At 35.9% G+C, this 13,499-nt stretch overlaps 1 protein-coding gene across 2 annotated transcripts; it reads left to right on the forward strand.

Annotated features, from left to right (window-relative positions):
• The first annotated feature begins 10,602 nt into the window (after positions 1-10,602).
• LOC121775791 (B-box zinc finger protein 19-like) lies at positions 10,603-12,753 on the forward strand. 2 transcript variants are annotated; one of them, XM_042172844.1, is made up of 5 exons: positions 10,603-11,071; positions 11,712-11,808; positions 11,885-12,000; positions 12,072-12,299; positions 12,398-12,753. In XM_042172844.1, the coding sequence occupies exons 1-5, from the start codon at positions 10,979-10,981 to the stop codon at positions 12,401-12,403; spliced, it is 540 nt and encodes a 179-aa protein (XP_042028778.1). In that variant the 5' UTR covers positions 10,603-10,978; the 3' UTR covers positions 12,404-12,753. The 2 variants fall into 2 exon arrangements, with proteins under 2 accessions (XP_042028778.1, XP_042028779.1); XM_042172845.1 differs by having other exon boundaries at positions 10,605-11,140.
• The last annotated feature ends 746 nt before the right edge of the window (positions 12,754-13,499 follow it).

Below are 13,499 nucleotides of genomic sequence, written 5' to 3' on the forward strand. Positions count from 1 at the left end.
TTAAGTTGAGATAATCTATCACTTGCCCGAGTGACGAAAACGAACGAGAATCTGAAAGTTTGGGTGAACCCCTAATTTGTCAAGGCACGACGAGGCAAGGAGATCGAGAGTGTGAATGAAGGCCGGTGGACCATGAAACCTTTTTTGGAATTGCATGAAACTTTGGAGCAAGCTCGGTGCAAACTATTCGAAGGACGTAAGCAAATTTCGGGATGAATTTTTTGTTAAGATGGGTAGATTGTAACACCTCGACTTTTTCTACCCTTTTATTTGTTCTCGTAGTGACATCGTTTGTGCACCTGAAATTTTTGTCTTTGTTTCATTTGTCGATAGAAGGATATAATCATTTTGGGCCTTTAACAATTATTCTTTTCCTACCCTCAATTTATTTAATTTTTCAAGCTCAATTCATTTTATTTGAAACTACATTTTGAAAGCCCAATCATTTTTGTTTTGAGAAATGTCTATCTGTTTGTTTAGCAAGGGGGTTGTCCCTACAAGATCTATTGAAATCGAATTCGGGTCTGACTAGGGAGTGAGTCCCTACTCAGGCTAGTGTACACCAATGGGGATCGTGAGCCGTCTTTTGGTTTGGCCGGTCCAGTGATTGAGTTTGCGGCCACATTCTCGTTTCACATTGTGTTGTTGATGTTGATGAGATTGATGTTTGATGTTGATGATTGCTTAGTGGGGAGTGAGTCCCTACTATAAGTTTAATCGAATTCGGGTCCTAGCAAGGGTGCGTCCCTACTCGGACTAGTGTACACGATGAGGACCGTGAGTCATCGAACGGGTTGGCCGGTTTTCGTGCTCGTGGAAAGTGGCCCCCTTACACGGCACCCTAAAGAACAGATATGGCAGTTTCTTAAATAATTCAAGGAGAAATGGTTGTGTTTTGAAATGATGAGGAAAAAGGATTTGAGGATGAGTTGAAAGTTTGTGTTTGGGATATTTTAGTGTCTCGGACCCTTTCAAAGTTAAACCCTGAGGTCACTCAATGGTAGCATGATATAACTGTTTTTTTTAAATTGTTTTGGCATTTGTCCACTGAGTGCATCAAGTACTCAATCCTGCTTTTTCTTTTAAAAATGTGCAGGTTGAGCGTGACGGGTGCGGTGGGTGTTGAGCAAGACCGTTGAAGAAATTTAAGTGTGTAGAATGTGTCATGTCTTCACACATGGCATATTCCTTCTATCAAATGCTTCAGCAAAGTAGTTGTCCTTCTTTTGAGTTCTTGTATCGCTGAGATAATATTCATTTTTGAGTTGTTGGTTGTTGAGATACTCTGATTTTATTCGAGCTATTCCCATTTGTTTCGAGCTATGGTCGATTAGTGTTGTTTTCCTCTTTCTTCCCCGCTTCTTTAATCTTCCCCTAGTCGCGATCAACTGTAACGACCCGCTAAGCCGATATTATTAAGAGACTGTAATATTAGCTCGATTATCTAAGTAACTTTTACGCGATTAAATCCGAACCACGATAGATTGTCGTTGTTTGTTTTGACGATTAGGTAAGTAAATAAAAATGTAAATATATTACACCTATAAGAATGTAATAATTTTAAATAAATAAATAAGATCCCAAAAATCAAATTTTAGTACTATCCGATACATCCGATAAAAGTCCAACAAAATTTAATTTAATACATCCTTCGTTCTACAAGAAGATCGGGAACTACAACGCGGACAGCCACGAGCTTGAAACAGGTGCTTTCCTACACCAAAATAAACAATAATAAACAAAAAAAATTTTAGTAAGTAATGCAAGACAAAGCAGATACGAAAATCTGATACAAATCCTAGAAGTTCATTCTTTTTCACCAATACAAGTCCTAGAGGATCATTCTTTTTCAACAGCATTTAATGCAGCAATTAATGATGTATCATGCAGCCATATCTCTCAAGTGCCAGGAGAATTTTGTGAGATATGATTATGTCTGGCAACTTGTTTTCCTTCTCCTAAATATCATCCATCTCTTTCACTTGCCCCACCTTATACCAATTTACTCCACCACATCCTACCAACAAAATCAACATTTACTCCACCACATCCTACCAACAAAATCGAAGCAGAGGAAGGAAGCAATCCAGCGAGACTTTTTCATATCATAAAGAAGGCAAATCCAGCAAGTCATTTTCACAACCACACAAAGGTGAGTACCCACCTCTCACTTTTCCCACATAATGAATCACTGCACATAGACCAAAGTATCCTCTACCTAAACCATAATATCATGTATGTTGCACATAGACCATTAGCTATTCAAGAACGTAGTTACTCGCTATAACCTCTCAACATAAGAATGGAAATTACCCAAAAGGTGATAGGAACTTATCTCTATGAGACTGCCGGATCGGTAGTAAGCTCGGCACTCCGTCGCGACAACCGTCGACCAACACTCCGAAAGCCACTACTTTCATATCTTAAAAAATATGGAAATTTTTTTCTTTTGAATGTAATTAACAAAGATATATACAATAATAAAAATAGATAATAATGAAAATAGAGGAAGGAGGAACGAACCACTCTACCAGGCGAGAAGCAGCGTCGGCGGCTGGGGGAAATCCTCGGCGACGGCGGCGGAGGCGGACCCGCGACGACAGCGGATCCGTAGCGGCGCTAGCGGTGCGGCGAATCTGAGACGACCGAGAGAGAGAGACGGAGCGTCCAGACGGCGGACTCCCGAGAGGAGAACGACGGAGCCGCCGCCCATGCATGCACGGCGGCGGTGAATCTGGACCAGCAGGGGGTGGCGAGTGATGGAGTGAGACTGAGAGAGGAGGGAGAGAGGGAGAGAGAAGATAGAGGAGTGGCTGGAGAGAGGAGCGCCGCCGGAGCGGCGGCGCTGGCGAGTGGCGGCGAAGAGGCTGGCGGCGGCAGGGTCAGGAAGTGAGAGAGAAAGTTGTTCTTTGATTTGTGAAATGGAGGAGAAAGATGGTGACTTAGTAATAGGTAGGTTTTAGTTATTTTGGGCTAGTCTTTTTTTTGAAATGGGTTAGCATTTTTTTTACTTGGGCCAAGGGAGTGAGGAAATTAATATTTAGCCCAACTGCTTCTGAATAAATTGGTGCAGCAGAAAATTATTAGGAATGGCCCAAATTCGAATTTAGTTTAATGTGGGCCTAAAATGAAATGTTTAAGAAAGATGGGATATTTTAGTTGCTTTCGAGTTATTAAAATTTTACGTAAAACTTGTAGTGACGTATGGAGTATCAATTTAGTTGGAGCCGAAAATAGCTAACGGACTAGTAATAAATAATGTAAGTTTTAGAAACTTCTTAATAAATAATAATACTAATAATATTAATAATAAACATAGTAATAAAAGAATATATTACAATAATAATAAAAATAATAATGAGGATAGTAATAATAATAATAATAGGGTTAAACTTGAGGTTTTATTTCTCGTTTAATTTGTTACTTTAAACTAAATTATTTTTTTTTCCTATTGTGATGTTTTAAAAAGGGTACGTTCGCAAGTAAAGTCGGAACGAAAGAATCAAGTTAAGGAAACTAAGCGTTCGAGGTGAGCTTTCTTATACTAAAAATACAAATCGTATTTATGCAAACACGAACACATGTTCGTGGATGTTTTAAAGATGTTGTCTTGACATAAATGTTTTTGTATGATGCCTATCTGTTTGGCTAAGGCCAGGTGAATTGTGAATGATGATATAAGTCGAATTCGGGTCCCGGTGAGGGTGGTGTCCCCGCTCGGACTAGTGTACACGGGATACCTCTGACATGTTGGGCAGAGAAGGTGACCGTGGAAAGTGGCCACCTTCCCGGCACATGGAAACCTCTGACATGATGGGCAGAGAAGGTGACCGAGCGAGAACACCATCTCGACGGCACAATGTGATCAGATATGGCAAAGTACAGGAAAAAGGGACTGCAGTCAAATGTGAATATTTTTAGTAAGCTCGGGTCTTTTCAATGAAACCCCCGAGTGTTACTGTGATGATGGCTTGACAATATTTTCAAATGTATACTTGTATTTTCGGCAATGTGTTCACTGAGTACTTTTGTACTCAGCCATGCATATATTTCTAAATGTGCAGGTTGAGTCGTGAAAAGGGGGAAGAACAAGTGCTGTGGAGTACAAGCTAGTAGCTAACTAAGAATAAGCCTCTCGGAGGTTCATGTCTCCACACATGGACCGAGTTCTTTTGCTTCCGCTGTGTCGGTTAAGAGGCAATGCCTATTATATGTTTAACTCTGATAATCAGAACTTGTATGAACAATCACTCGATCTTGCATGATCGAGGGTATTTTGTTATAAGTATTTCTCTATTTGACGTTAAGTTGGGTGCCTCGTTCCATTTGGCTTTATTAATCCCTCCCTAGTCACGATTTTCCCCGAGTTACGCTATCCTTAGCTAACTGCGGTCGTGACATCAACCGTGTTTTCTATCCTTAGAAAATGCGGGCGTGACATTTGCAACCCCAGTTGGCCTCATAACTGATTTATGAGGGAATTGTACATCCGTTTGACTATCAGGTTGGTCTAGCTGGAGTAACGTCCCAAATATGGTTGTGAAATTGTATTGTGGATATGTGAAATAAAAAATGAGGAAGAAGTTGTATTTATAGAAATAAATTAAGAAAATAAAAATAATTAAAATCCCAAAATGCCATATGCCTCCGTCGAGTACCCGACTGTGCCATAAGTTGTATTTACAGCAGCGAGGACAGCCGCATGCCATACGGTTCCGTCGGGTACATGACTGTTTCACCTCTGCCGCGGCGGTTCCGCGACTTCAATAGCCGCAGCGGCGATCCTATTGTGGACACTCTTATAAAACCAACCAAAAAAAGTGAACTTCATATTCCACTAACTTTTCCAACCACTAGTATTCTTTACATTTCTTAAAACTCGTGTTCACACCAAATATGACTCATGTTGTGGGACGGAAGTAGTATACTATAATACTCCCTATATTATAGTACTCGTGTATCTTATATTATATGATCGGTTATTGACGGTTATTGATATAAATATGCATACTGAAAAAAAAATATGATTATGAAGTATATCCGCCCGTCCCTATGTAGTTGAGTCGTATTTATTTATGGGTTGTCCCACTGTAGCTGAGTCGTCTTCTTTTTTGGCAAAAAACAACTTTTCTTCGTTCTTACTTTATTCTTTTTTTCATTTCTTTACCTTTTTCCTTTTCTACTTTATTATTCGTTTACCTACCTCACTTAATACAGTTTTTCTTAAATCACGTTCTAAAATGAAACGCCTCTATTATAAAGGGACGGAGGGGTACTATTGTATAATTTTACCAATTGACTTAGAACATATCATCTTCTTTTATTATTCAAGAACCAATCACTAAGAATGACTAAGCATAATATGTTTCATACTTTTCTTAGAGTAGTTTATTTATAGTCAGCCACCTTTAATAGAATAGTAGTAGTACCAAATTAAATCCAAAAAATAAAGCGCGACATTACTCAGTAGTGATAATTGTCTTTGACATAAATTCTCTGCATGGTTAATTATAGGCTGCACATGGCTTCCTTATAGTTCTTTTATTATAATTATAACACCGGCCCATGTACTTCAAATTTAATAACGAGTATCATATAATTTAATAATGATGATAAAAAAATTAGTAAAAGGCCGAAAAATCATAAAATTTTATTAAATTCTAGTCAATTCTACTATTTTTAAAAATTAATCAAATTAAATAGTAATTTTATATTTTCTTAACGGTCTCATTTTGTTATATTTGAAGAATATTGTGTATGATTTGAAGCTGGAATCCATGATTTTATTAATTTGCATCATTTACAAAAGCATTAATTTTATTATGAAAAAATCTACATGTAAGATTAGGCTTACATGGTTCATGGTTGGCTTCCCTCAAATCTAAATTAATAGAAAAATTGAGAAAAATGTCAAACTTTACTCATTTTTCTCAACTGTTTCGAACACTTCTTCTTTTCTGTTTCGAATACTTCTTCTTTCTCTTTCATACTTTACTCATTTTTCTCTCTGTATCTTTTACTTTATCCATTTTTTCATTATTTCTCTTACTTTACCAATTTCTCATTAAGATCTGTATTGTCCACCCATTAGGCCTCTTTTGGTGGACGAATAGAGTATTATCTAATCTCATCCTGAAGGTCTATTTTGTATTTATATGATTAATTTAATTTATTTTAAATTCATTTCATTTGTACGTGACATGTTTTATAATATAAGAATTAATGAACGAATAGATATAATTTATCTCACACTCTATAATTTTTTTCTCTTTTTCTTACTCCCTTCATTTAGTCACATGATTTAAGGAATTGATATATAATTAAGAGTTAAAGTAGAGAGAGTAAAGCATGAGAGAGAAATAAAGAGAGAATAAAGTAAGAGGAATGATTTTTTGCTAAAAAAGATAAATGACTTACTTAGAATGAGACATTCCAAAAAGAAATACGACTCGCTTATCTTGGGACGAAGGGGAGTGGGACATTCCAAAAAGGAATATGACTCGCTTATCTCGGGATTGGGGAGTATTTATCATTCCTAAATCCCTCATTGGTCACTACTATTCAATAATAATCGTATTTGTATCCATACAAGTAACCATGTTTATTTAAATTTCTTTAATAGTAGATTTTCATTTATTTTCTATATTGTCAATTTCATACATAAAGTTTCTATTTTCAACAGTGAGAACATAGTTAATAATACTTAAATTCTTATGAGAAAATTGATAATCGGTTTATTTTCTTACTACAAACGCATATCCTAACCATTTTAGTCATAACATAATAGATTCGCACTAGCTGTATCTTTTGGATTGAACTTAATCTAAAACATCATGAAACATTTACAACAAATGAATGAGCTTTTTCATGAGAGTAATACTATCAAAAACCAATTATTCTTGATTCACAACCAATGAAGACTAACCACCCATTCCCTCAATTATGGAATTAATTATCCATTAATGATATATGTGAAGCTCAATCACCAAATGAAATGAACGCGAACAAGAAATAAAAGCAATAGCAAGATAACACCAGATATGCGTGGTTCGGCCAAGATCAGCCTACATCCATGGGAGAACTCGAGTGTATTGTATTGATATGGAGATGAGAGTTACAAGCAATCAATCAACGACGAACTACAACATGAACATGCTCTCTATACATAGATCTCTAAGAAACTCGACTTCGGATCTACTGACCGTGAGAGCAACGAGATAACGCAAGACCAGAGCTGAAACTTCCCGATCACACATATCACTGATCAATCTTCTTCTCTGATTGAAAAAACCCTCGCTCAACTCAAAGATGTGTTTTCTCTCTTTTCTTTAGTGTTGATGATTCAATCATTCATTGACCTCACGCAGCTGGTGTGAAGTGAGCTTATATACTCCACTTCTAACCGAATGATCCTCGGGTAGGATCCCATGCACGCGCGCCTTCACGTACACCCTCACCGCTAACTACTTCACACGCGATGACTTGATGTTGTGAGACGCACAAAGTTAACAATATTAAGCAAAGACAAAATTTTGATAAAAATATTAACTCTTTTGTAGTCTACTTAAAATGAAAGTGATTAATTCAAACTGATTTGCGTCAAATTAAATCTAAGTAAGTTGTTATTCGTTTTAGTTGCGTAATTTCTGTCTTTCCATATGTTAATGCAGCTTCACATACAGGCAAAGTGGAATATAATTAAATTTCAATCCCAGAAAGTAAGTACAAATTATTTCGTGACATATACGAAATAATTGTATATTTTGTTGGAATAAATTACGAATAAGGAAATTATTATTATTAAATATTATTACATGTACTTTTTTATAGACAAATAAATAAACTTTAAAGGTCGCGTCACGATGACCTAGAACCTGAAATCTTTGGTCTCGGATATCAACCACTGTATCATTAGGCCAACTCACATACAATTATTACAAATTACTCAATCACGTGATAGGTAGAAAAAAAAATTTAACAAGTAATTTTAAAAATTTAAGAAAAAGAAAATAAGAGCAAAAGCTGTAAAAAAAGACCAAAGAAGGAAAGTGAATAATAAAGCACGAGAATTTAAAATTTAAAACTCATAAAGTATGAAAAAGTTATGATTATATCAAAGTGGCTAAAATAATAATTTTATCACCGTTATTAAATAATCGTACACAGAGTCATATGTATTTGCATGGTAAAATTGGACTACATTATTAATTAGTAGATCTATAAACAGTGAAAATGGAGTTGCGGAGCTGTCATTGACTCTTTCTCACAAAATATTGTACTTAATAGATAAATAAATAAAGAATGTGAGGTAGAAAATTGTGGGTAGTTGATGTGATCATAGTTAATTTAATATCTAAAAGGCTGATGATTGAATGGTCGAAATATTGTCTGAAAATTAAATAAATAGTAAAATTTAATTTGTTTATAAGAAATTTAAGAAAACATGTGATCAAAGATTTATTATAATCCACGATTAAATAAACTATAATACTACTACTAAACCATTTCATTTTCCAATTTCTTTTATACACCATAATGCAACACATAATAGAATGTGATGGGTTACTCTTGTACAAGCTCAAAATATGGCCCATTGGATCATTTAATAGACCCATAGGCCCAATCCTTTTCTAATGCATATTAATATTTCCCCTTCAAAGTGACATCTGCATGAATACTTTGTGTTCGTAAAAATGGACAATTTGGATGTAATATTGATTTTAATACTAAATAAAAAAAATAAAAAAATAATAAATGATTATTAGTGAAGAATAAAGTTCTCTTTATTCAAGAGAATCTTTCTATGAATGAATGTTGACCATTACATTCATTTGTCTAAAAAAATATATCCTTATTTGTGGATGGTCATGCACGAGTTTTAACGATGAATTGGTAAAATAAGATAGGGGAGAGAAAAAGTAGATCAAGTAATAAAAAGAGGAGAAAAAATGAGTAAAGTATAAGAGAAAGTTTCAATTTTTATTATATAACTATTTTTTGTAGACACCCAAAATAATAAAATAAGACTATTGTTTATAGATAGAGAGAATATATCTTCTATGAGAGCATCTCCAATAGCGGCGAGCGCACCGGCTAGCTGATTCTTGGTGCTCGCCGGTCCGCTCGCAGAACCATTGCAGCCGGCGAGGGCCAAATCGGCGAGCGCACGCCGATTCCCGAGCGCTCAGCGATGCGCTCGCCTATCTCCTGGCCGCCATTGCAGGCGCCAGATCGGCGAGCGGGATTTTTTTTTTAATTTTCGAAACACTATATATACGCGATCTGCACGTCATTTTTTTTAATGATGGCGATGACGGCGAGGCGTGAAGCGGAGGCGGGGGGGGGGGGGGGGGGGGGGGGGGGGGCTCGCGCGTGGAGTAGGAGTTTTTTTTTTTTAAATTAATGTAGTTTTTTTTTTGTTAATGTACTTTTTTTAATTAATGTACTTTTTAAAATTTTAATATTATTATTGAATTTTTCCGTATATGTGTCGTAAATTTAATTCTGAATTTTGTGTGATTGTTGATTATTTGTTTTTAATAATTTTGTTTATTGTGGTTGGGCTATGGCTGGGCTGTTGCTTGTCCTGATGATGTGGCAGGAGGAGTTTTAGTGCTGATGATGTGGTATGAGGAGTTCGTGGCTAGGCTATGACTAAGCTATTTTTATTGGAGATGCTTTGAGACTAATGAAAGTGAAAATAATAATAATAGTATTTATTTTTATGGAACATGAGGAGTATTATAAAGGGTTAATTGCCTATAATCACAAAATGTGAATAAGTTTTGATTTATTCCATATGTTTCCATATTTGAATGACAATCATGAAGTTTTAAAAATTCACAATTGCCCATTTGATCAAATTTATGCTATTCTTTTTAGTTTCTTAAGCTTAAAATTACGTCTTTTAGTATAATACACATTTAAGTCACTATTTATTGACAATGCCAAAATTTTAGACATATAACATTGAATTTCCTCCAAAAATTTATCATCGAATAATTGAGAAAATTTTGAAACTAAGTAATTTATTATTCAAATTTTAAAATGTGCGAATTAAATTAAAATTTGATCAAACTCTTTGATTTTATAGACAATTAACCATGTTATAAAAGACATTCTATGTGATATGCTGGTTAAACATTTTATTAGAGTACCTGTGCATCATGTGTGATCCGTTGCTAACTTTCTTAAATTGTTAACTATTCTAACTCATCAACGCAGTGTATTAAAAATATCGACATGATGACATTGAAATATCAACATAAACTTAGTTGATATTTCAACATACACATTTTAATGTAATCGTATTGACATTTTTAATATACTGCGTTGATGAGTTAGCAAATTAGTACAATTTTAAAAATGAGTATTATAACGCATCCATATGTGCATACTATTCTAGTTTAGTTTAGATTATTCTTTTATTTTAATTTTAGTATTTGAAGGACTATTATAATGAAGATTGTAGTTTGTCTCTGCAATGACACACAACCCACATTAAGCTGAACATTTCGAATTAATTGGAGCAAGATTTTATTGAGGGCCCCCAGCTCCTATGGAAAAGTTGGCAACCAATAAGAGAGAGACAAAAACCTGATCAATCAAAGAGACGAAAAAAAAGGTGTGGTGATCTGAGGTATTCAAGTAGTGGGCACGAATCAAAGTTTCACCTCCAAATCACCAACCCCACATGCTCAAAATTCCAATTTGTGGCTCAACATCATCTCTTTCAACACATTTCCTCTTCTTCTCTCTCTCTCCTCATGTCCCACCAACTTGTTTCTTAGTAGTCAATCACTGTTTATTCCAATTGCTAGCAACTCTCCTACCAAACAATTAAACAAATTTGTCCGGCAATTCATCTGTTCTTGTGTTAGTGGGATATTTATCTTCATTCTTGATTTTTTTTGTGTGTGTGTGTGTGTGAGTGTGTTGAGAAATTTTAATGGTTGTTGTTTGGTGGGAGTAATGAAGTATGAGGACTCTTTGTGACGTTTGTGAGGGCGCTGCTGCTGTGTTTTTCTGTGCTGCTGATGAGGCTGCTCTTTGTCGTGCCTGCGATGATAAGGCATACTTGAATCATTTGTGTGTGTGTGTTCTGGATGTTTAATGTTTGTAAAGGTTGAATCTTTTTTAGGTAGGGTTGCTGAATTTTGAATGATTTGTGCCTCTTTGGTGTTTTCTTGATTTGTTGTAAAGATTGAATCTTTTTCAGGTGGGCTTGCTCAAATTTGGATGGAAAGTGCTGTTTTTGTGCTAGCTTTAGATGATTTATGTGGAATTGATGTTTGCTTGACCTAAGTCAGACATGAATTTCCCAATTTGATGATGATGGTGTTTGGCCAGGAGAAGATTGTTGGTTCATTTCAGATGTTGTGACTTAGCTGGCTCGATTTTAAAGATTCACACAAGATCCTAGATTTTAAATGGTGTTCCACATGTTAACTTATCCCTATGTTTACAATGTTATTGGATAAGGGGCTGTTTAATTCCATTGTGTGTCTTTGTATAAATTTAGCAAATTCTTCATTGTGTGTGTTTGATGTCTTTTTTATTTGGGCCAGGAGAAGATTGTTGGTTCATTTTAGTTGTTACTACTATTTTCCTAGTTAATCAGATAGCTCGATTTAATGATCTTAAACGAGATCCTCTATTTTATATTGCATACATATATATATGATATAGGAGATTCTTGAAAATTTATGTAGGTTCACATGTGCAACAAGCTTGCTAGTAGGCATGCAAGAGTTGGTCTAGCTAGTCCCAGCGACGTTCCACGCTGTGATATATGTGAAAATGCTCCTGGTATGCATGTGTTCCCCCTTGTACTACGCGTGATGTTTCTTGAAATTCACGCTGAGAGTGTAGCATATTTTTTCAGCCTTCTTTTACTGTGAAGTGGATGGCAGCTCCCTCTGTTTGCAGTGTGACATGATCGTGCACGTTGGTGGTAAACGAACACATAGGAGATTCCTCTTGCTCAGACAGAGAGTTGAGGTTTGTTTGATCATACTAAAATCTATCTTTGTGTCATACGAGTTGCTCTAAATCTTCTTGCTGATGCATAGTTTCCGGGAGATAAGCCTGGTCTGACTGGGGAGCCTGTTGCACAAGGCGTGGACAAGAGAGATAACAACCACAACCACTCGCGGAGATTGATGGATGAAGATGATCGGCAAGTTTCTCCTTCTGCAGACTTGGACGCCGGTGCAGATAGAGAAGCTAAGAACGGTGCAGGAATGATTGATTTGAATATGCAGCCTCATCGTCTCCACAGCCACGCTGAAAACAATCAGGCAACCTAACCTAAACCCAAACAAAGAATGGGATTTGACTTGTATTTCAAGAATTGACAGTGAGGATTGATTGATTTCTAAATGTGGTTGCTTTGTAGGGGTGATGCTTTTCGAAGGGACTTGCATCGCACTAGATGGCTTTGCTTTAGGATCGCGAGGAAGATGAAGATGCAGCGTTGTTTCTCTGAATAGGATTGTGGAGAATGAATTCTTTGAGCAGTGAGGGTAGTTGTATAGCTAGAAGAATGTGGTCGAGCAACGAGAAACAGCAACGGTTGCTTTTGTTGCTAACTGTGTAGAACTAGCTAGCTAGCTTTGTTGGGAGCAATTTGCTCCTAGCCAAACATGTCAAGTTTAAAAATTGAAACCATGTATGTGTTTTTTGGCATGAGTTTTGTGTTTCTTGAACAGAATTTGATTGCTGCAACTGTTAAGTATCTTGCTTTGAGATTTACTAGTTTGTTTCTCTCAAAAATAGCAGAAGATGGCTATATATGGGGTGTGGTTGCTAAAGGTCTGATGTAGCCTCTTGCCCGGGAATCGGAGGACTTCTTGCGATTGAGGACCCCGTACTTGACTCGAGGCCTCATCTTTAAGAGTGAAGTTGTATAAAGTCATGGCATTTTAAATTGGGCTAATGCCCAAAAGAATCATAAAGTTTGGTCAAATTCTGGTCTATCACGAAACTTTTAAAAATGGCTAGTTAAATCATAACTTCAATATTTTCTTAATTGTCCCATAGTCTATGAGTTCGAGGGAAATTATGTATGCTTTTTGCAAAGGAAAAGTATCATGCAAATAAAACATTTGAAAATTTTAAACGACTTCCGTTAATAAATTGTGTCAATTATGTCTTTAATTTTATATATGTATGCATTACGTTGATAGATTCAGAAACGTAGCATGATAAAATATTTTGTCGTGGGTACAATTGAGAAAAATATTAAAGTTAAGATATAGCTGGGTCTTTTTAAAAATATTCTACACGACGTACTTCCTATGTCCCACAATAAGAGTCACATTTGGTGTGTGCGCGAGTTTTAAGAATTGTAAAGAATAATAAGTTGGAAAAGTTAGTGGAATATGATGTCCATTTTTTTATACTCCCTCCGTCCACGACACATTATGAATGACATGTGTTTTAATGTGGAATTGGTAAAGCAAGATAGAAGGGGAAAAAGTAAGAGAAAAGTAGTGTTA

This window comes from Salvia splendens, chromosome 18, assembly GCF_004379255.2.
Source record: "Salvia splendens isolate huo1 chromosome 18, SspV2, whole genome shotgun sequence".
NCBI classification, from domain to species: Eukaryota; Viridiplantae; Streptophyta; class Magnoliopsida; order Lamiales; family Lamiaceae; genus Salvia; species Salvia splendens.